The 23,344-nt window shown below is 45.7% G+C and overlaps 1 protein-coding gene across 2 annotated transcripts in view; it reads right to left on the bottom strand.

Annotated features, from left to right (window-relative positions):
* The window catches only part of sp4 (sp4 transcription factor), a 76,377-nt gene extending 57,000 nt beyond the window's left edge, over positions 1-19,377 (bottom strand). Inside the window, exons 1-3 of one of the 2 annotated variants that reach the window (XM_055661415.1) lie at positions 19,134-19,377; positions 18,742-18,824; positions 16,711-18,385 (exon numbers count right to left, since the gene is read on the bottom strand). In XM_055661415.1, the coding sequence (XP_055517390.1) occupies positions 16,711-18,385; positions 18,742-18,824; positions 19,134-19,140 (1,765 nt within the window). In that variant the 5' untranslated portion in view covers positions 19,141-19,377. Of the gene's footprint in view, positions 1-16,710; positions 18,386-18,741; positions 18,825-19,016; positions 19,058-19,133 lie in introns of those variants that run through there. The other variant, XM_055661423.1, reaches the window with a different exon arrangement.
* Between the last annotated feature and the right edge of the window lie 3,967 nt (positions 19,378-23,344).

Raw genomic sequence — 23,344 nt, forward strand, 5'->3', positions numbered from 1 at the left:
TATGTATTTCTGATTATCAAGGCCATTTAAAAAAAATCCTGTATTTTTCCAACGGCAAACCATTAAAGGCCTTTAGGGCAATCTGGAGCCTCAGACACCACACCTAAGTTAACTCTTCTTGTCCACACAACACAGAATTCTCTCAGATTATCAATTAATTGTATGCAAAAAAAAATTTGACTTTACTTGGGTACACTTGACATTAAAAGTACCATTGAACTTTTTTGCTCCCATCTCCTTGACAATTTCAGGAAAGATGCATCATAACTGGTATGTATTTCAGTTTCATCCCCAGTAGGTTTCTGTTCTAGTGAATTAAATGTTGTAATGTCCAGAAAAAAGAGAAGTTTACTATGTTAAAAATAAGGGGAATAAAACAAAAGAATTTTAAATTCACATTAATGTGCATCTGTCGATTAGGTGCTCAACAAGACTTGCAGTTGATTTCAAAGGGTTTCAAAGGTCTTTTATTGTCATGCATATCAATAAGGTTCAGTGACATGCGAATCACCATACAGCCATACAGGTGCACAACCTTTTATCCGAAAGCCTTGGGACCAGACACTTTTCGTAATTCAGAATTTGTCGGTCTTCGGAATGGAAATTTTTTAGCGTAGATTTTAATGGCTGGCTCAGTGGTAGAGTGCTCGGCTCATATCCGCAAGGTCGCGAGTTTGCGCCTTGATCCCAGCAGTTACTCGGTCGCGAGTTTGAGTCTTCAATGTCGTTTTTTCTTGCAGAATAAATGTTTGTATGAAATGCAGTGTAGGAGAGGTGTACTGACTGTGTGGGCAGAACTTTGGAAGTGATTGCCCACCAGTCTAAAATGCCGCTGTGTCTCCCTGTCCCTGGGATAGCAGGGGACGATCAAACAGCACAATACCCCCCTCCCCCTCCAACTCCAGAGGAATCCGCTCCCCGATGGGCCGCTACGGCGACAAGTGGCAGTTTGCCCACAGCCCGAGTTGTGCCACCCCAAGAACACCTTGCACACCATCAGCTTCTGCCCCTACGTGTTCCTCTGGAGTTGGAGCGGGGCTGGGCTGGAGTTGCTGCTGGTTGTGGGTCTCTGGGATCTCCGTGCTTGCAGGGGGTCGCTGTCCTGTTGGTCCTGACGTCTCCGGTCACCCCCCTGGACTGGAGCTGAGACTGGGAACTGTACCGCCCTTGCCCCCTCCCTCTGCAACTGCAAACAACCCCACTCTCCTGCAAGGGCGGTACAGTTCCCGGAGGATAGCAGGTGGCTGGAGACGTCAGGACCAACAGGAACCCGCTCCCCGATGGGCCCCTACGACGCCCCGAGCTGCGCCCCGTCATCCGCAACCCAGGTTCCTCTGTAGTTGGAGCGGGGCTGGGCTGGGCTGCTGTTGGTCTCTGGGTTCTCCGTGGGCCTGGTGGTCGACGTCCAATTGGTCCTGACGTCTCCGGTGACTGCATTGGCCTGCTGCCATCGCCGACGTGAAAATAGTACAAAGCCCCCGCGCCGGTGCAATGAGCGGGGAGCTGGAGAGGGGAGGGATGGGGTCACACACATGGCCGGGGAGCAGAGGGGTGTAGGTGGGGTGAAACTGAAGGGAGCGACAATCTGCTGCTGCCTGCACGCCGAGTTAAAAAGTTCCCACGCAAGACTCACGATACACTGTGTATCGTGTCTACCGTGGGAACCTTTTAACTCAGCGGGCAGGTAGCAGCATATTGTCAATTATTAACCCTCCCGCGCAATATACCCTCACCTCTTTTATGGATGGGGATTTAGTTCCCCTTTCTTCGAGGACTAACCGGAGGTTCCGCTGTCACCTCTGCGGGCCGCCCTCGGTGAACGTCCTGTCTCCCTGTCCCTGGAATAGTAGGGGGCGATCAAACAGCACAATACCCCCCTCCCCCTCCAACTCCAGAGGAATCCGCTCCCCGATGGGCCGCTACGGCGACAAGTGGCAGTTCGCCCACAGCCCGAGCTGCGCGACCCCAAGAACAAGACATCAGCTTCTGCCCATACGGGGAGCGTGTTCCTCTGGAGTTGGAACGGGGCTGGGCTGGAGTTGCTGATCTGGGATCTCCGTGCTTGCAGTGGGCCTGGGGGTCGGTGTTCCGTTGGTCCCGACGTCTCCGGTGACTGGCACTGTGCTGCTAGCATCGCGACGTGAAGACAGTACAAAGCCCCCGCACCGGTGCAATGAGCGGGGAGCTGGAGAGGGGAGGGAAGGGGTCACACACATGGCCGGGAAGCAGAGGGGTGTAGGTGGGGAGAAACTGAAGGGAGCGACAATCTACTGCTGCCTGCACGCTGAGTTAAAAAGTTCCCACGCAAGACTCACGATACTTTGTGTATCGCGAGTCTACCGTGGGAACTTTTTAACTCAGCTGGCAGGTAGCAGTATATTGTCAATTATTAACCCTCCCGCGCAATATACCCTCACCTTCTCTTTTATGAATGGGGATTTAGTTCCTCTTTCTTCGAGGACCGACCGGAGGTTCCGCTGTCACCTCTGCGGGCCGCCCTCGGTGAACGTTTTCAAGGACCTTTATTCAAGGACCGAAAAAATGTCGCTATTCGGAGGTTTTCGTTATTTGGATCTTCGGATAAAAGGTTGTGCACCTGTACTGCCAACACAGCAAAAATTGGAAGCAGTGTTGAGAGTAAGAGCACAGGGTGTACTCTGGTTGTCCTCCAACAAGAGTGGTACAAGACCAGAATATCGATGTCTGATTGCATTTACAGCAGATAGTGAATCAACTAATTCACCTCCGGGTGGTGCCCACCATGGCCGCCTTGCCAACAGTCTGTCTCGTCCCATCCTTCGGTTGTTGTTCTACAGTATGGTTTTTTTCCCATATCGTATCTCCATCCATACTGCAGCCTCACATTGAGGAGCTGCCGCCCTCTGCTGGAGGCCGACTTTGGTAGCTCCAACCACGGGCACATGTGGACTTAACATCATGGAGCTTGTGATCCCTGTCGGGGGTCGACTTTGAAGCTCCAACTGTGGGAGCCTGCGGACTTTAACATCGTAGAGCTCACGGTCCTTGATTATGGACCGGCTTCCGGAGCTCCAAGCCACAGGAGCTTCGACCGCCCTGACGCAGGAGCTTAGATCGCCCCGACTGCAGATGATTTGACCCCCCGACCGCAGGAGAATAACGAGGGAAGAAGATTAGACTTTATTGCCTTCCTTCACAGTGAGGAATGTGGGGAATCTGATGTGGTGGATATTTATGTTAACTTTTATGTAATTGTGTGTCTTTTCGCTTTTTTAAATTTAAGTATGGCTGTATGGTAATCGAGTTTCGCTTTACCTTAATTGGGACATGTGACAATAAACTGACCTTGAAACCTTGAAACTAATGATGGGTTAACTCACGACCTCATCCTTTCCAATCTCCCTGTGGGAAATGCTTCTTTCCACGACTGCGTTATTAGGAGGAACCACCACACAGTCCGGTACAGACAAAGTTTCTCCTTGCACTGAATTTTTAAGCATTAAAATTATGCTAAACGGAGTAGGCTTGTAAAAGATTTGGCAGCTCAAAGGAGGGTAACAGCTTATTTGGATGTCATCAGAAATATTTGGATGCTTATTTGGATGTTATCAAGCACTTTCCGTGAAGGTAGGAGAGAAGGAACAGCCAGAAGCAGTGAGAGCTAGGATTGGCTGGAAGTCAGTAAGTCGGAGGGAAAGGCTGAGAGGTCAGCAACAGGTGATGGAGTTCAGGGATTGGCTGAGTAATTTAATTTGCAAATTGGTAAATTGGCAAATTAGGCAATTAATTAGCTAATATAAGCAAGGTTGCTCTAACGGAGCGGTCATGTCGAGGGAAATGCCTTGTGAGAAAAGCGCGAGTTTTTGGCTCAAGAGTCTTCTGCAAGGAGGCTACTCTTGTTTGAAATTATAACTTTTATCTTCGGAAGAGATGGCAGGCATGTTGGAGCAGTGTGTTTCCTGCAGGATATGGGAAGATAGGGACACTGCTGTGCTTCTGGAAACTACACCAGCAGAAATTATGTCCAGGTGCAGCTCCTGAATGAAGCAGCTGGATGACCTCAGGGCCATCCGGGAAAATGAGTTTCCTGGATAAAAACCTACAGTGATGTTGTCATGCCAAGGATACAGGAAGAGCGAAGGTGGGTGACTGTGAGAAAGAGGAGTAAACGCGGAGTGCAGGAGACCCCGGTGGCTGTGCCAAATGGAACCAGGTACACCCTTTTGGGAGTTGTCGGGGCAGACGACCGAGCAGCAGATAAGTCAATGGCTCCAATCCTAGCGATGAGACTTGACTGGCGAGACCGACGTGGGGAAAGCTATAGTGGTGGGTGACTCCATTGTCCTAGCTGTTGGACAGGAGATTCTGTGGCGGCAGGCAAGACTTGCGGATTGTCTGTTGCCTCCCTGGTGCCAGGGTTCAAGATCTCACAAACCAAATTCAGAACATCCTCGAGAGGGAAGGTGAACAACCAGCAGTAGTTGTGCACGTGGACACAAACGACAACGGGAAGAAGAGGAAGGAGGTTCTGCAACGCGAGTTTAGAGAGTTAGGAAGAAGACTGAAAAGCAGGACTTCTAGGGTGGTTACCGCTGGATTGCTTCCAGTACCTTGTGCTAGTGAGGGCTGGAACAGGGAGATAGGGGATCTGAATGTGTGGCAGGGATTTAGCTTTATAGACCACTGGGATCTCTACAGGGGTAGGGGTGACCTGTACAAAGGGGACGGGTTACACCTTAACTAGAGGGGAATCAACGTTCTAGCAGGCAGGTCTGCTAGTGCTACACGTTTGGCTTTTAACTAAATAATGTGTGGTGGGGGGGGGGGGGAAGAGATAGATTGACAAATTGGGAGGATAAAGATGGAGTTAGGGAAGTGAGTGCAGGAAAAGTTACAAAATACTCCCAAATTAATGGGAAGGAAAGTTTGAGAAGGGATAAGAAAGTAAGGTCACGGCCAATAGTAAGAGGGGAGGTGAATACTGAGGTCAAAAGTGTCATAAATGAATGCGCGAAGTATAAGAAATAAAGTAGATGAGCTTGAGGAGCTTGAACCCTGGCACCAGGGAGGCAACAGACCATCCGCGAGTCTCGCCCGCCGCCGCCGAATCTCCTGTCTGCACCTCGTAAAATGGAGTCACCCAGCACTATAGCTTAGAAATTGGCAAGTATTATGTGTGGGAATTACAGAGACAAGATTGCAAGAGGACCAGGGCTGGAAACTGAATATTCAAGGTTATACGTCCTATTAAAAAAGAAGTCAGGTGGGCAGAGGGGGTGGGGTAGCTCTATTGGCGAGGAAGAAATTCAGTCCCTTGCAAATAGTGGCATAGAATCAGGAGATGTGGAATCACTATGGATAGAACTGAGAAATTGTAACGGTAAATATACCCTAATGGGAGTTATCTACAGGTCCCCAAACAGTAGCCTGGATATTGGGGGCAAGTTGAATCGAGAGTTAAAATTGACATGTAAAGGTAATGCTACGGTTGTTATGGGAGATTTCAACATGCAGGTAGACTGGGAAAATCGGGTTAGTACTGGACCCCAAGATGGATTCTTAGAGCAGCTTGTACTGGAGCCTACCAGGAAGAAGGCAATTTTGGATTTAGTTTTGTGTAATGAACTGGATTTGATAAGGGAACTCGAGGTAAAGGAGCCTTTAGGAGGCAGTGACCATAATGATGTTTTAATCTACAATTGGAGAGGGAGAAGGGTAAATCAGAGGTGTCAATATTACCATTAAACAAAGGGGACTATGGAGCCACAAGGGATGAGCTAGCCAAAGTTGATTGGAAAGATACCCTAGCAGGGATGACAGTGGAACAACAATGGCAGGTATTTCTGGGAATAATACAGAAGGTGCAGGATCAGTTCATTCCAAAGAGTAAGAAAGATTCCAAGGGGAGTAAGAGGCGACCTTGGGTGACAAGGGAAGTCAGGGACAGTATAAAAATAAAAGAGAAAAAGTACAACATAGCAAAGATGAGCAGGAAGCCAGAGGATTGGGTAACTTTTAAAGAGCAACAGAAGATAACTAAAAAGGCAATCCGGGGAGAAAAGATGAGGTACGAAGGCAAGCTAGCCAAGAATATAAAGGAGGATAGCAAAAGCTTTAGGTATGTGAAAAGGAAAAAAAATAGTTAAGACCAAAATTGGACCATTGAAGACTGAAAAGGACGTATTTATTATGGGGAACAATGAAATGGCAGGCTAGTTGAACACGTACTTTGGATCCACCTTTACTAAGGAGGACACAAACAATTTTCATGATGTACTAATGGCCAGAGGATCTAGGATGACAGAGGAACTGAAAGAAATTCACATTCGGCAGGAAATGGTGCTGGGTAGACTGATGGGACTGAAGGCTGATAAATCCCCAGGGCCTGGTGGTCTGCATCCCAGGGTATTTAAGGAAGTGGCTCTAGAAATTGTGGACACATTGGTGATCAATTTCCAATATTCTATAGATTCAGGATCAGTTTCTGTGGATTAGAGGGTAGCTAATGGTATCCCACTTTTTAAGAAAGGCAGGAGAGAGAGAAAACAAGGAATTATAGACCAGTTAGCCTGAAATCAGAGGTGGGGAAGATGCTGTAGTCAATTATAAAAGATGAAATAGCGGCACATTTGGATAGCAGTAACAGGATCGGTCCGAGTCAGGATAGATTTATGAAGGGGAAATCATGCTTGACTAATCTTCTGGAATTTTGAGGATGTAACTAGGAAAATGGACAAGGGAGAGCCAGTGGATGTAGTGTACCTGGATTCTCAGAAAGCATTTGATAAGGTCCCACATAGGAGATTAGTGGGCAAAATTAGAGCACATGGTATTGGTGCTGACATGGACAGAAAATTGGTTGGCAGACAGGAAACAGAGTAGGGATTAACAGGACACATTCAGAATGGCAGGCAGTGACTAGTGGGGTACCGCAAGGCTCGGTGCTGGGACCGCAGCTATTTACAATATATATATTAATGATTTAGATGAAGGGATTAAAAGTAACATTAGCAAATTTGCAGATGACACAAAGTTGGGTGGCAGTGTGAACTGTGAGGAGGATGCTATGAGGATGCAGGGTGACTTGAGTGAGAGGGCGGATGCATGGCAGATGCAGTTTAGTGTGGATAAATGTGAAGTTATCCACTTTGGTGGCAAAAATGGAAGGCAGATTATTATCTAATGGTGTCAATTTGAGAAAAAGGGAAGTAAAAAAGGATCTGGGGGCCTTGTTCATCAGTCACTGAAAGTAAGCATGCAGGTAGTGAAGAAAGCGAATGGCATGTTGGCCTTCATAACAAGAGTTGAGTATAGGAGCAAATAGGTCCTTCTGCAGTTGTACAGGGTCCTAGTGAGACCACACCTAGAGTATTGTGTGCTGTTTTGTCTCCAATTTGAGGAAGGACATGCTTGCTATTGAGGGAGTGCAGCGTAGGTTCACAAGTTTAATTCCCGGGATAGCGGGACTGACATATGTTGATAGAATGGAGCAGCTGGGCTTGTATACTCTGCAATTTAGAAGGATGAGAGGATATCTTATTGAAACATATAAGATTATTAAGGGTTTGGACACGCTAAAGACAGGAAACGTGTTCCCGATGTTGGGGAGTCCAGAACCAGGGGCCATTGTTTAAGAATAAGGGGCAAGCCCTTTAGAACGTAGATGAGGAAATACTCATTCCACACAGAGTTGTGTGTCTGGGGAATTCTCTGCCTCAGGGCGGTGGAGGCCGGTTCTCTGGATGCTTTCAAGAGAGAGATAGAGCTCGTAAAGATAGCGGAGTGAAAGGATATGGACAGGAACGGGGTACTGATTGTGGTTGATCAGTCATGATCACATTGAATGGCGGTGCTGGCTCGAAGGGTCAAATGGTCTACTCCTGCACCTATTGTCCACAAGAACATGCCAGGCGCTGCTCCAATGGATCTTAAAATAAGGCATCAACCTACAACACAGTTCATGTATGCTAAATCCAAGAAATAGCTTGTAATCCCACAACCAATAGATCCAAGATCTGCAATCCTTTCACATCTACTCATTAATGGTGGTGCACAATTAAACAGCAAATGGCAGGAGATGACGCACCCAAGAGCATCTTCATTCACAAACAAAATATCCAACAGCATTAACATTACAGTCAAAATCCTGGCACTGATCATTGGCCTGAAGCTCAACTGAAGACATAAATAATATTGTTACAAGAGCAAGTCAGAGGCAGAGGATCCATTGGCGAGTAATACCCCAAACTTCCTCTAGTACGTATAAGTGACAAAACAAGAGTGGAGTACTGTCCATTTGCCTAGATCAGTCGAGGCTTAGCAAAATAATCAATATTATCAGAACAAATCAGCCCACTTATTTGGGATACTATCCATCACTCTAAATATTCATAGGCTACCCATCATCTTCCCCCAGCTGATGACTCAGTGCTCTTCCAGGCACTCCAACAGCAAATTCCAAACCCGTGACCTCTACCATCAAAGAAGACAATGTCTTCAGACACATGGGAACACAATCATCTGCAGGTATTTTTTCCCCAAACTTGCACAGCATCTCTATAGAAAAACATGTTTCCAATTTCTAGTGGTTCTAGATCCTGAAACTCACTATCCATCATAGGGTGGAAATATCTTTACCAGCAGCACTGAAGTGGTTCAAGGCAGCAGCTTACCACCACCTTCTTGAAGGCAAATGGGGACGAGCAAGAGACCGTGACAAACACCCAGATCATAAAAAACAAAAATGTAATAAAAAGGCAGAGTCCAATTGATTTGATGTTCTACACATCCCAACTCAAAAGCACTGTAGCCATCAGCTGTTGCTGCAATGGAGAACTCGAGCACAATTAGAAAAACTGTAGATGCTTTCATTTAGGGATTTCCAAGATAGTTTAGCCCCAACCCATCATTATACCCAGTAACTGCATTTATAAAGTGAAAGTAGACACAAAATGCTGGAGTAACACAGCAGGACAGGTAGCATCTCTGGAGAGAAGGAATGGGTGTCCTTTCAGGAAGGGTCTCGACTCAAAATGTCATCCATTCCTTCATTCCAGAGATGCTGCCTGTCCTGCTGAGTTACTCCAGCATTTTGTTCCTACCTTCGATTAAAACCAGCATCTGCAGTTCTTTCCTACACATTTTATAAGGCAAAAGACATTTCATGCCTCTTCTATTCTTATCTCACTACCATTGGTCTTTTCATCTCCACCCATTGTCCAACCATCTGACAATCAATAGAAACCCTCACCTGTATCCATTTATCACTTACCAGGCTTTGTCAGGCTCCAAACAGCTTGCTCTCCTGATTATAATCAGTCTGTAGAAGGGCCTCAACCCAAAACGTCACCTATCCATGTTCTCCAGAGATGCTGCCTGACCCGTTGAATTACTAGAGCACTTTGTGCCTTTTTTTTGGTAAGCATACATCTGCTGCCAATATCAGAAATGAATCACCAATGAAGAAATTAATTTCCCAAATTACGGTTCTAATCCAGACGCAATTCTAAACCAGCTGAAGGATGTACTTAACGAACTACTAACACTTACAAATCTGGAACATTAGGAGGCATTATATCGCTGAATGTGAAATAAAAGCTTCCAATTGGCAAATACAAAACCCAATGATGCGATAATCCAAGTCATTATTAATTCTATATTACTAATGCCCCAGGCTGTATTTAAGTGCAAAGAGGAGAAATTCTTGAAGTGTGCATTACTTTCTTGATCAGTGTGCATGTGGTCCTGCAAATAAAACAGTCCTGGATTTGGTGCTATGAAGTGTTTCATTAGGAAAAGAGCTATATTTCATGATCAGTTAGAGAAGTTATAGAAATAAAACAATGTAAAATAATCTATAAAATGCTTCACTTCCTCCAATTGTTCTCCACCCATATCCCCCTTCTGTGCCAATCCCTACGGGGTGGGTTGGGTAAACAAACCTCTCTCTCAATCCAATTCATAATTTTGGTCAAGCTGTTTCCCCTGCATTGGTCAGAACATATCTGTGGTTACTTACCTGCTGTACAACATTGTTTCCGCCATCATGAACAACAGAATCGCCATTAAACACATGCTCGCATCTCCACTCAATTAAATCACATATGCAAATGACAACTGGTTTGGAAATTCTTCCTTTTCTCTCCTGGGGACTGAATCTTCACTAATCTCTGTCAACACTTTTCAACAGTCATTTCAACTCATTTTAAAAATAAAATCATATCATAATCTTGTTAAACTATCTCTACTCCTTTAGATTTTTTATTCCTGGTCTATCTTTTCCCATAACCATGCTGAACATCTAATTAGATTTGCTACCTCCAAAACGCTCATGTACTGTCATACTCCGCTTTCAAAACTGCTGCTGTTACCCCAATCTTAAAGAAACCTGGTCTTGATCCCTCCTCTCTCATTAACTACCGCCCAATCTCAAACCTCCCCTTTCTTTCAAAAACCCTGGAGCGTATCGTTGCGTCGCAACTTCATTCCCACCTCCTTGCGTATAACCTACTTGAACCCCTCCAATCTGGCTTTCGCCCCCTCCATAGCACAGAAACTGCTCTCCTCAAAGTCCTCAACGACCTCCTCACCTCTGCTGACCCCTCTGCTTGGTTCCCTCAACATTCTCATCCTCCCCGACCTGAGCGCAGCCTTCGATACAGTGAACCATAACATCCTGCTCACCAGACTCAAAGACCTCGGCATTGAAGGCTCTGCACTCAGCTGGCTCCGTTCCTACCTTTCCAACAGATCCCACTTCATCTCTCTCCACAACCACACCTCTGCTACAGCCAGTCACTCAAGGCGTTCCCCAAGGCTCCGTACTCGGCCCCCTCCTCTTCATCATCTACATCCTCCCCCTTGGTCAGATACACCGCCACTTCAACCTGGACTTCCACTGTTACGCTGATGACACCTAGATCTACCTCGGCACCAAATCCCCCCACAACCCCCCCCCTCTCCCATATCCTGTTTGTCATCTATAAAAACCTGGATGCAACATAATTTCCTCAAACTCAACAGCGATAAGACAGAATTCCTCCTCATAGGCTCCAAAGCCACACTCAGCAAAATCAATAACCCCACTCTCACCATCGACGGCACCACTGTCTCCCCATCTCCACAGGCCCGCAACCTTGGCATGATCTTTGATTCCACCCTCTCCCTTGAGCCTCACATCCGCCATGTCATTAAAACCTCCTTCTTTCATTCATCCATGCCTTCATCTCCTCCCGACTGGACTACTGCAACTCACTTCTCCTTGGCGTCAGCTCCACCTACATCAACCGACTCCAACTGGTCCAGAACGCCCGACTCATCACCCACACCAAATCCTGGCATCACATCACTCCCATCCTCAAACAACTCCACCGGCTTCCCATCTCCCATCGGATCAACTACAAAATCCTGATCCTCACCTACAAAGCCCTCCCCCATCTGCCCCCCCCCCCCCCCCCATATCTCACCGACCTCCTCTCCCCCTACCAACCCTCACGGTCCCTCAGATCCACAGCAGCCGGTCTCCTCTCCATCCACAAGTCCAACCTCCGCAGTTTTGGGGACAAAGCTTTCTCCAGGGCAGCTCCCAGGCTCTGGAACTCCCTCCCCCAACTGATCCACAATTCCTTGTCCCTCACCATCTTCCAGTCCCGCCTCAAGACCCATCTCTTCACCTCTGCCTATCCTTAGCCCCACGTCCCCCTCCCTTTTCATCTGTGCATTAATTGCCTCATATTGTGTTTTGTATTGAATTCTGTCTTTACTTTGTGCAAAAGTCATGTCTCTACTATTTATTTAATTCCCCTTACATGTTTTTCCTCTACCTGCTAAATTTTTGTAAGGTGTCCTTGAGCCTCGTGAAAGGTGCCCATAAATAAAATGTATTATTATTATACTTAAAATTTCCTTAAGATCAAATGGAGGATTATCCCCCTCTTACTTTTAACACCAATTTAAAGGTTCTCCAGAGATCCCACATGACCACATTGTAATATTTGTGCTTTTAGGCATAGAGTCATACATAATGGAAACAGGCCATTTGGAACATAGAAACATAGACATAGAAATTAGGTGCAGGAGTAGGCCATTCGGCCCTTCGAGCCTGCACCGCCATTCAATATGATCATGGCTGATCATCCAACTCAGTATCCCGTACCTGCCTTCTCTCCATACCCCCTAATCCCCTTAGCCACAAGGGCCACATCTAACTCCCTCTTAAATATAGCCAATGAACTGGCCTCAACTACCCTCTGTGGCAGAGAGTTCCAGAGATTCACCACTCTCTGTGTGAAAAAAAGTTCTTCTCATCTCGGTTTTAAAGGATTTCCCCCTTATCCTTAAGCTGTGACCCCTTGTCCTGGACTTCCCCAACATCGGGAACAATCTTCCTGCATCTAGCCTGTCCAACCCCTTAAGAATTTTGTAAGTTTCTACAAGATCCCCTCTCAATCTCCTAAATTCTAGAGCGTATAAACCAAGTCTATCCAGTCTATCTTCATAAGACAGTCCTGACATCCCAGGAATCAGTCTGGTGAACCGTCTCTGCACTCCCTCTATGGCAATAATGTCCTTCCTCAGATTTGGAGACCAAAACTGTACGCAATACTTCAGGTGTGGTCTCACCAAGACCCTGTACAACTGCAGTAGAACCTCCCTGCTCCTATACTCAAATCCTTCTGCAATGAAAGCTAACATACCATTCGCTTTCTTTACTGCCTGCTGCACCTGCATGCCTACCTTCAATGACTGGTGTACCATGACACCCAGGTCTCGCTGCATCTCCCCCTTTCCCAATCGGCCACCATTTGGATAATAGTCTGCTTTCTCGTTTTTGCCACCAAAATGGATAACCTCACATTTATCCACATTATACTGCATCTGCCAAACATTTGCCCACTCACCCAGCCTATCCAAGTCACCTTGCAGTCTCCTAGCATCCTCCTCACAGCTAACACTGCCCCCCAGCTTAGTGTCATCCGCAAACTTGGAGATATCGCCTTCAATTCCCTCATCCAGATCATTAATATATATTGTAAATAGCTGGAGTCCCAGCACTGAGCCTTGCGGTACCCCACTAGTCACTGCCTGCCATTGTGAAAAGGACCCGTTTACTCCTACTCTTTGCTTCCTGTTTGCCAGCCAGTTCTCTATCCACAACAATACTGAACCCCCAATGCCTTGTGCTTTAAGTTTGTATACTAATCTCTTATGTGGGACCTTGTCGAAAGCCTTCTGGAAGTCCAGATACACCACATCCACTGGTTTTCCCCTATCCACGCTACTAGTTACATCCTCGAAAAATTCTATAAGATTCGTCAGACATGATTTACCTTTCGTAAATCCATGCTGACTTTGTCCAATGATTTCACCACTTTCCAAATGTGCTGCTATCCCATCTTTAATAACTGACTCTAGCAGTTTCCCCACTACCGATGTTAGACTAACTGGTCTGTAATTCCCCTTTTTTCTCTCTCCCTCCCTTCTTAAAAAGTGGGGTTACGTTTGCTACCCGCCAATCTTCAGGAACTACTCCAGAATCTAAAGAGTTTTGAAAGATTATTACTAATGCATCCACTATTTCTGGAGCTACTTCCTTAAGTACTCTGGGATGCAGCCTATCTGGCCCTGGGGATTTATCGGCCTTTAATCCATTCAATTTACCCAACACCACTTCCCGGCTAACCTGGATTTCACTCAATTCTTCCAACTCCTTTGACCCACGGTCCCCTGCTATTTCCGGCAAATTATTTATGTCTTGCTTAGTGAAGACGGAACCAAAGTAGTTATTCAATTGGTCCGCCATATCCTTGTTCCCCATGATCAACTCACCTGTTTCTGACTGCAAGGGACCTACATTTGTTTTAACTAATCTCTTTCTTTTCACATATCTATAAAAACCTTTGCAGTCAGTTTTTATGTTCCCTGCCAGTTTTCTTTCATAATCTATTTTCCCTTTCCTAATTAAGCTCTTTGTCCTCCTCTGCTTGTCTTTGAATTTCTCCCAGTCCTCCGGTATGCTGCTTTTTCTGGCTAATTTGTACGCATCATCCTTCGCTTTGATACTATCCCCGATTTCCCTTGTTATCCATGGATGTACTATCTTCCCTGATTTATTCTTTTGCCAAACTGGTATGAACAATTTTTGTAGTTCATCCATGCAGCCTTTAAATGTCTTCCATTGCATATCCACCGTCAACCCTTTTAGAATTAATTGCCAGTCAATCTTGGCCAATTCACGTCTCATACCCTCAAAGTTACCTTTCTTTAAGTTCAGAACCATTGTTTCTGAATTAACAATGTCACTCTCCATCCTAATGAAGAACTCAACCATATTATGGTCACTCTTGCCCAAGGGGGCACGTACAACAAGATTGCTAACTAACCCTTCCTCATTACTCAATACCCAGTCTAAAATAGCCTGCTCTCTCGTTGGTTCCTCTACATGTTGATTTAGATAACTATCCCGCATACATTCCAAGAAATCCTCTTCCTCAGCACCCCTGCCAATTTGATTCACCCAATCTATATGTAGATTGAAGTCACCCATTATAACTGTTTTGCCTTTGTCGCACGCATTTCTAATTTCCTGTTTGATACCATCTCCAACTTCAATACTACTGTTAGGTGGCCTGTACACAACACCCACCAGCGTTTTCTGCCCCTTAGTGTTTCGAACAAATAGCCTGTGACAACCAAGATGCCCATCTATGCTTGTGTCACCTGGCCTTGTTTGGCCCATATCTCTCTAAACCTCTCCTATCCATGCACCTATGCAAATGTCTTTAAAATGTGGTTCCAATACTTGACTCAACTACCTCTTCTGGCAGGTATCGCATATATCGGCATTAAACTCCATTAATCGTTCCACAGCACTTTCCCAGCTGATCAAGATCCTGCTGTAATTTTTGATAACCATCCTTGCTATCTACCATACAATCCACTATTGTCATCTGCAAATTTACTAATCAAGTCTTGTACATTCTCATCCAAATTGTTGATATAAACTACAAACAGCCTCAGTGCCACCAGTCCAAAAAAAACAGCCCTCCACCAGCATCCTCTGCTTCCTTCCACAAAGCCAATGCTTTGGCTAGCTCTCCCTGGATCCCTGCGATCTGACTTTCCAGAACAGTTTACCATACGGAACCTTATCAAGTGCCTTGTTGAAGTCTGTTTAGACATCTACGGCTTTGCCATCATCAATCTTTTTAGTTACTTCTTAGAAAAATGCAGTCAGATTCATAGTAGTATTAAGTAGTGCATAGTACAACCCAGCCCTTTGCCCCACAATACATGATGCCAAGACCAATTCTTATCTGCCTGCACATAATCTATGTTGCCATTCCCTGCATACCCATTTCCCTATCCAAAAGGATCTTAAATGCCGCTATTGTATATCTGCTTTTACCACCTCCCCCAGCAACGTTCTCCAGGCATATGCCACCCTCAATAAAAATACCTGCCCCACACATCTCCTTTAAAAAACTTTGCACCACTCACCTTCAAGCTATGCCCTCTAATATTTGATAGCTCCATTCTGGTAAAACATTCTGTCTACCTTATCTATGCCTCTCATAATTTTATACCGTCAGATCTCCCCTCAATATCCAGCATTCCAGAGAAAACATTCCAGGTCTTTCCAACCCCTTCTTGTAGCTAATACCCTCTAATCCAAGCATCATTCAGATAAACCTCTGCACCCTTTCCCAAGCTTCCATATTCTTTCTGTGACGGGGCGACCATAACTGCATACAATACTCCAAATGCCGCCAAACTAAAGTCCTATAAAGAACTGGCCAACTCTAATACCGGCTTGTAATATTAGTCTGTCTCATTCTTAAATGCTAACTGACTTGCTGAGGTTCCCAAAATTCTCTTTAGATTATTCTTTTAGGAACCGTTCTTTATATCTGACAACTTAATTTCACTCTTTATTTACTACACCTCTTCCAGGCAGATTGGCTGCCATTTACTAATCTCCACCCTATCCTCCCAGTTGACACCATTGTGTGTCATCCATTTACTCTTATTCTCTCCATCCTACCCTCTTTTCTAACTTAAAACACAACAGTTTCCTAACGTTTGATGAAAGATCACATTAACTCTGTACTTCTCTCTCATTCAGTGCTACCAGGTCTGCTGAGTATTACCACACCCTGTTAATTTTAGGTTCTGGAAGGCAAGTTTGTCTTCTGAAGAAAGATTAATTAGAGTGGGTATCTGTTCTTGAGTTTAGAAGAATGCAAGATTATATAATTGAAATACTCAACATTCTTCAATGCTTCGTCAACTTTATCAGGCTGCTTACGATTAGTATATCAAGAACCAGTCATAGTTTCAAAATAAAGGAACAGGCTATTCAGAACTGAGACCAAAAAAATCTAGTAAAGTAATACAATTAATTCAATTCTCTTTTTATGCCACTATAAACTCCTACAATATTTAAACAGGGTTTATTTTAATCTTGATTTGTATTTCAGTCTTTATAATATGGAAACAAATCTGCCACTAAAGAACGTTGCAAGTACTAAATAAATGACAATTCATTTATTTAAAAAATGTTGCTTTTGCTTCCTGTACCAACAGAAGTTTAAAAATGAATTCCTCCTGAATGCCAGAGCATGTTTTTTTTTTTGTTGCAAATTTCCAATGGTACATAATGTAAATATGTGTATGTTGTGATTTTACTTCAAAAGTAAATTATAAAGGAATAATTTCAAAGAATAATCATACCTGCTAGATTGGCGATGGCCACTGGTATGCCTTGCACCTGGACTCCACCCGAACTCAAACTCCCAATGTTGACTGTCTGAAGGTTGGGAACAGATGCAAGCTGGGCAGCACTTAAATTAATGGTACCGCCAGTAACAGTAACAGGGGTAATTTGGGCAATAGTAGTTCCGCCAGAATTACTTGAAGACACAGGGGTTACAGCAAGCTGCTGAGCATTTTGAATCTGTACACCTGAAAGGTTCTGGATGTTTTGTAATTGAATGGTTTGCCAGTTTATTTGACCAGATGGTGTCAAACTTGGTGCCCTGATGATCACCTGAGTTGGATTCTGCATTGTTGATAACTGAGCATTTTGAATAGTTTGTCCTGGAACAGTAGCACTTTGGATGGCCTGCAGAGCATGTTGTGGGATTGTCTGAATAATCTGCTGCTGGATCTGAGACGAATGTTGTTGCTGAATTGGCACCTGCTGTCCCACAGCCAACTGCACTTGATGAAACTGACCATGTTCCGGCATATTCTGCAACCCATTGGACTGAGAAAGATTTGTACCTTCGCCTTCAGTCGCAGCTGATGATGGGTCGTCTTCGATGTTCTCCGAACTTGATGTGGTACGGAAGATAGCCTGGGCAGTCTCGGAAGAGTTTGCCAGTGAAGTCACACAGGACAGCGATGGGGAGGCGGTGGTAACGCAGGTCGAAGTGGACGAAGAAGGAGGAGACGACGAAGGAGATTCGGGCATGCTGCTCAAAGAGGCGGTGGAAATGGGCGTGGAAATCATTTGATTCCCATTCGAGACCCCGCCATCGAAAGGCTGGACAAACTGGATGGTTCCTCCTCCACTCGCTGCCGCCAGACTGTTTATAGGCACGGCCAGGGTCACACCGCCTCCAATATTAATTGGCAAAGTGGCGACCATCTGGGACTGAGTCCCGGAAATGTTAATTCCTTGCAGCTGCAGCGGAATGGAGAGCCCCGGTCGGATCTGGATGGGGACGCTGGCAGACGACTGAGAAAATACAGTGCTGGGCGAGGCTGTGCTTGCAGAGGTGGTCCTGGTCTGTTGGCCGATGAGAGCCGTCTGGCCATGGCCGGTGGTAAAGATCTGGATCTGCCCATGCAAATCCTGCTGCAGATTGGCCGAGCTGATCTGAATTTGCTGCCCGTCCACAGTCTGCAGTTGCGGTATGATTTGATACTGGATGCTGTTGGAAGAGCCGCCGGCAGTGGCTGCTGCGTTGACCACCATGGTAGTATTTGGTAATGACTGCACTGGCACCACATTGTACTGTCCCGCTGCTGAGACGATGGGCCTGGCTTTGATGGGTAAACCCGAGCTGTCTTGGACACTTGTAACATTGCCGTTGGTGGTGGTGGCGGCGGAGGCGGTAATTGTGTTGCTGCAGCTACTGCTGGCAGACGTCCCTTGGTGTTGTGCAACGCTCTCTTTAGTTGTTGCGGGGCCGGCGGCGATTATCTGCCAGCCGTTTCCACTAAGCTGGGCCGTCACAATTTCCAGTTGCTGCTGCTGCTGCTGCACCGCACCGGAGCTCTGGTCGATTAGTAACTGTCCGCCTTGCAGGGTGTTGGAGGCAGCTGCACCGTCAGCAGGGCCTGGGGAACCGATCTTGCTGCAAGTCGCGGCGAGCAGGGCCAGAGGAGACGGCTGGGTGTCCTACCCACATATGCACAGTGGGCGGGTTTAGAGAGGAAAGAGTGGGTGTGAATTTACATTAACACAAAAAGGGGCTTCACTCAGGAAGTACAGAGCGATTAACGATTAAAACACTAGTATTTAAATAAGAAAACATAATATGAAACTGCAATTTCGAGTTTGTTTAAATCAGGAAGTAGGTGCACAGATCTGCAAGAAAATGGCTTCACTTACAAATGCAACATAGACAAGTGGTTAGCAAAATTAGTTCAACAGCTAGCAGTTGGTTGCAGAAATATTTATTTTAAATCTAAACACATAAAATAAAATGTTAGATACGCATTATTCAAGCCTTGATTAGAAATTTGTTTTCGTACCTGTGAGCCTGATGTTTTGATTTGCAAATATTCACCAGGTTTCCCTCCTTCAGTTAGGGTGGCCATACTTTCCTCCTTTTGATCTGTGAACGGAAAAAATACAAATAATCATAACAAAATAATTCATTTTTATGATATACCCTACTTTCGCGTAGTTGCTTCAATCACCCATTAATTCCCCGGGAGGGGAGGGGAAAAAACCAGAAACGTGGTTTGAAACCCGACCCAGTGGATACAAAGTAACACCCAAAAGAGGGTTGGCTCAGTCAACTCACTACTGTAGATTCTTGTTGTCAAGCTGATCAATTAGCAGAAAGCTTGTCACCAAGGTAAATTGACTTTTCCCTCTTGTTTTTTTTAAAGGAGGGAGGGATAGAGGGAGGGCTACGTACCACTCATTCTGCATTGCTTAAGAAGGGAGGAAAAAAAATAAGGCCAGTACAAAATGTAGGCAGAACAAGGCAGGGCTGGCCCTTTCTTTCCACGAATGGCTGTTTGCGTAGGACGGAATAATCAGGTTCCTCTTGATTGACGGAAATGGAAGTGGGAGGCGGCGCTGCGAATCCAGCCACAGCACCAGCAGCGCCGACCACTTGCCGCTCACTCGATTGGCTCCGGGGCTGGGGATGGCGGGGGATGGAACGCTTGGTGCGCAGGGTCCGACAGGAATTGTAGTCCGCGAGCTGGAGCTGACATTTCCCAGTAACGCGACGAATGGATGGTGGGAACTACACGCCCCGACAGGCGGCGGGCGGTGTGGGCGCATGCGTGGACCGTGTTTACGCGTTCCCGCCCCGGAGCGCCCGCCCGCCCTCCCTGATGGAGGCTGGGCTGGCTCGAGCTCGAGCGGAGACGAACAAAGGCGGTGCTTGAGCGGTGGGCGGTTGGTCGCTCCCTCGCTCGCTCCCTCTCGCGCTCTCCGGCTCCACAATCCACGGAGCATCAGGTCTCTTGACTTTCAGCAACATTCCGCAGTGCCATGAAGCAGATTAAAGAGGAATTAAAATGGATTCAGCACCGTGATGTACACGTAGGTGTGGACCGAGTTTTAAAATGTATCCTGGGTTAGCAAGAGGCAGTAAAGACTGACATTGGGGACACCTTCGCCACGGCCCTTCACTCATCCATCGTCAGTGTGATGCCAAAGGGCCGGAACATTGAATACCATACCACCATAATTTTCAATAAAGGAAGAAGGTTGAGCAAACATCCTTCATTTGTCCCCAGGGCAGGGTCTCCAGTGTTTGTGAACATCGTAGGGCCCGTCATGCTTATTGACATATGCACAAGTACAGTGAGGTACAGGTACAGTGACCATCTTTTCCATGTACTGGTTTCTTCGATATGATCATTTGGCCCTCTGCAGTTTATTTCCCCTGGGGTGATTTTTAGAGGCACTGTTTCCCCCGGGATGAAAATGTCCTTGAGATTGCACCTGCAAAATTGCTCTACCTAGTGATGTGCTTGTCAAACAGGAAGTTATGGTTTGAGGGAAAGCTGTACGAGGAGAGATCGAGTAGACGAGTTTATTCTCCAGGGTCTAAAAGAATAACGTTATTTAAAACCGATCAGTACAGCACAGGAGCAGGCCCTTCAACCCACAATGTCTGTACCGAACATAATGCCAAATTAACCTAATCTCCCATATCCATCCATACCCTGAATATTCATGTGTCTGTCTTAAATCCTCTAATACACCATTAGCCTATCTGCTTCCACCATCACCCCTGGCATCACGTACCAGGCTTCCACAGCTCTCTAAAAATAATTTGCCCACCCAGCTTCTAAATTTCTCCCTTTGACCTTTAAAGCTATGCCCTCTAATATTTAACTGTTCCACCCTGGGACAAAAGGTGATCACTGCCTACGCCTCTCATAAACGTGATATATAATATAGGCTGCCACTCAGCCTTTGATGCTCCAGAGAAAACAATCCAGTTTGTCCAATCTCTCCTTGTAGCTTATACCCTTGAATCCAGGTAGCCTGATAAACATTTTCTGTGCTCTATCCAAAGCCTCCACATCTTTCCTGTAATGGGGTGACCAGAAAGCATATAATACTCCAGATGCAACCTAACCAAAGTTTTATGAAGCATCAATGTGACTTCCTGACTCTTATACTCAATGGCCGACTAATGAAGACAAACATTTTATTGGTATTGCTACTTTCAGAGAGCTATGCAATTGGAGTTCAAGATCCCCCTATACATCAATTCTGTTCAGGATCTCCCCAAAGTGCAACCTCTCACAATGCTTGTATTATAATCTGTCTGCCTTTTCTCTGTCAATATCTATAACTAATGTATATATTGCTTTTGCTTTTGACAATCTTCTTCACTGTCCACTACTCTACCAATTTTTTTTGTCGTCTGCAAACTTACTAAATGACATCTATATTTTCATCCAACTAATTTCTATAAAGCACAAACAACAGAGGTCCCGCCACTGGTCACAGACCTCCAGCTAGAATAGCACTTTCCGCCACTATTTCTATGGATAAATTGGTTATTCATTCAAACTACCAAGTCACCATGGATCCCATACATCTTAACCCTCTGGATTTAGCTTGCATAGAAAATATGTGCAGGAGTAGGCCATTCAGCCCTTTGAGCCAGCACCATCATTCAATATTGATCAAAGACAATAGGTGCAGGAGTAGGCCATTTGGTCCTTCGAGCCAGCACCGCCATTCAATGTGATCATGGCTGATCATCCCCAGTCAGTACCCCGTTCCTGCTTTCTCCCCATATCCCCTGACTCTGCTGTTTTTAAGAGCCCTATCTAGCTCTCTCTTGAAAGCATCCAGAGAACCTGCCTCCACCGCCCTCTGAGGCAGAGAATTTCACAGACTCGCCACTCTGAGATCATGGCTGATCATCCAAAATCAGTACCTCGTTCTGGTTTTTCCCCATATCCCTTGATTCCCTTAGGCCTAAGCTAAATCTAACTCTCTTGAAAACACCAAGTAAATTGGCCTCCACTGCTTTCTGTGACAGAATTCCACAGATTCACAACTCTGGGTGAAAAAGTTTTTCCTCATCTCAGTTCTAATTAGCCTACCCCTTATTCTTAAACTGTGACCACTGGTTCCCAACATCGGGAACATATTTCCAGCTTCACTGTCCAATCCTCTAAGAATTCCAGCGAATACAAGCCCAGTCGACCCATTCTTTCATCATACGTCAGTCCTGCCATCCCGGGAATTAACCTGATGAACCTACACTGCACTCCCTCAATAACAATAATGTACTTCCACAAATTAGGAGACCAAAATTGCACACAATATTCCAGGTGTGGTCTCACCAGGGCCCTGTACCACTGCAGTAGGACTTCCTTGCTCTGAAACTCAAATCCTTTCGCAATGAAAGACACTTTCTTCACTGCCTGCTGTATCTGCGTGCTTACTTTCAGTGACTGATGTACAAGCACACCCAGATCTCGTTGTACCTCCCCTTCTCCTAATCTCACACCATTCAGATAATTTGCCTTCCTGTTCTTGCCATCAAAGTGGATAACCTCACATTTATCCACATTATACTGCATCTGCCATGCTTCTGCCCATTCACCTAACCTATGTCACGAGCCAAATTCAGAACAGCCGGCAGTAGTTGTGCATGTAGGCACAAACGACATCGGGAAGAAGAGGGAGGTGGTTCTCCAACGTGAGTTCAGAGAGTTAGGAAGAAGGCTGAAAAGCAGGACTTCTAGGGTGGTTATCTCTGGATTGTTTCCAGTACTTTGTGCTAGTGAGGACAGGAACAGGGAGATGGGGGATTTGAATGAGGGGCTGGTGCAGGGAGCAAGGATACTGGGATCTCTTCTGCGATAAGGGTGACCTGTACAAAAGGGACGGGTTACACCTTAACCGGAGAGGGACCGACATTCTGGCAGGCAGATTTGCTAGGGCTCTGCACGTGTGGGTTTAAACTAAATAGTTGGGGGGGGGGGGGGGGGGGAAGGATTGACAAATTCGGGGTATAAAGAGGAAGGGGAAGTGAGTACATGAAAAATTACAAAAGATTCTCGAATTAATGGGAAAGAAAGTTCGAGAAGGGATAAAAGAGTAAGGTCAGGGCCAATTGCGAGCTGTGCGAGGGGGGGACGTGAATACGGAGGTCAAAGTGTTGTGTATGAATGCGCGAAGTATAAGAAATATATAAAACGTATAAGAAATTGTCAAGTCTTCTAATGTTTTTGCAGATTCCCCGCTTGAAAGGGATTTGATTTATCTACCCCGAAATGATGAACTGGATTCACTCAGACCAAACACTTCTTTTCCACCTTTTATTTTCTCCTCCTTTTATTTTGGCAGATTAGTCTTTAGCAGTATTAGCTGTTTAGTCTTTAGCAGTTTTAGCTGCTTAGTCTTTAGCAGTTTGAGTTTCTGGGGCTGCAGTCTTCGGCTCAGTTCATTTAGAGTTCAGTCCTTACCAGCTGCCAATCGGGTCTGTAGAAAATCAGTCCTGCTTGCCCTTTTCTGGCTATCGCGGCAGTCTTTTCGGACTGTCCTTTTGATTTACTGTTCAAGTTTTGCCGCCCACAAGTCTCTTCCGTCTTCTTCCCTGGCTTCTGGTGCTGTGTGCCCTTTTGACCCCCAGGCAGA

Source organism: Leucoraja erinacea, chromosome 2, assembly GCF_028641065.1.
Source record: "Leucoraja erinacea ecotype New England chromosome 2, Leri_hhj_1, whole genome shotgun sequence".
NCBI classification, from domain to species: Eukaryota; Metazoa; Chordata; class Chondrichthyes; order Rajiformes; family Rajidae; genus Leucoraja; species Leucoraja erinaceus.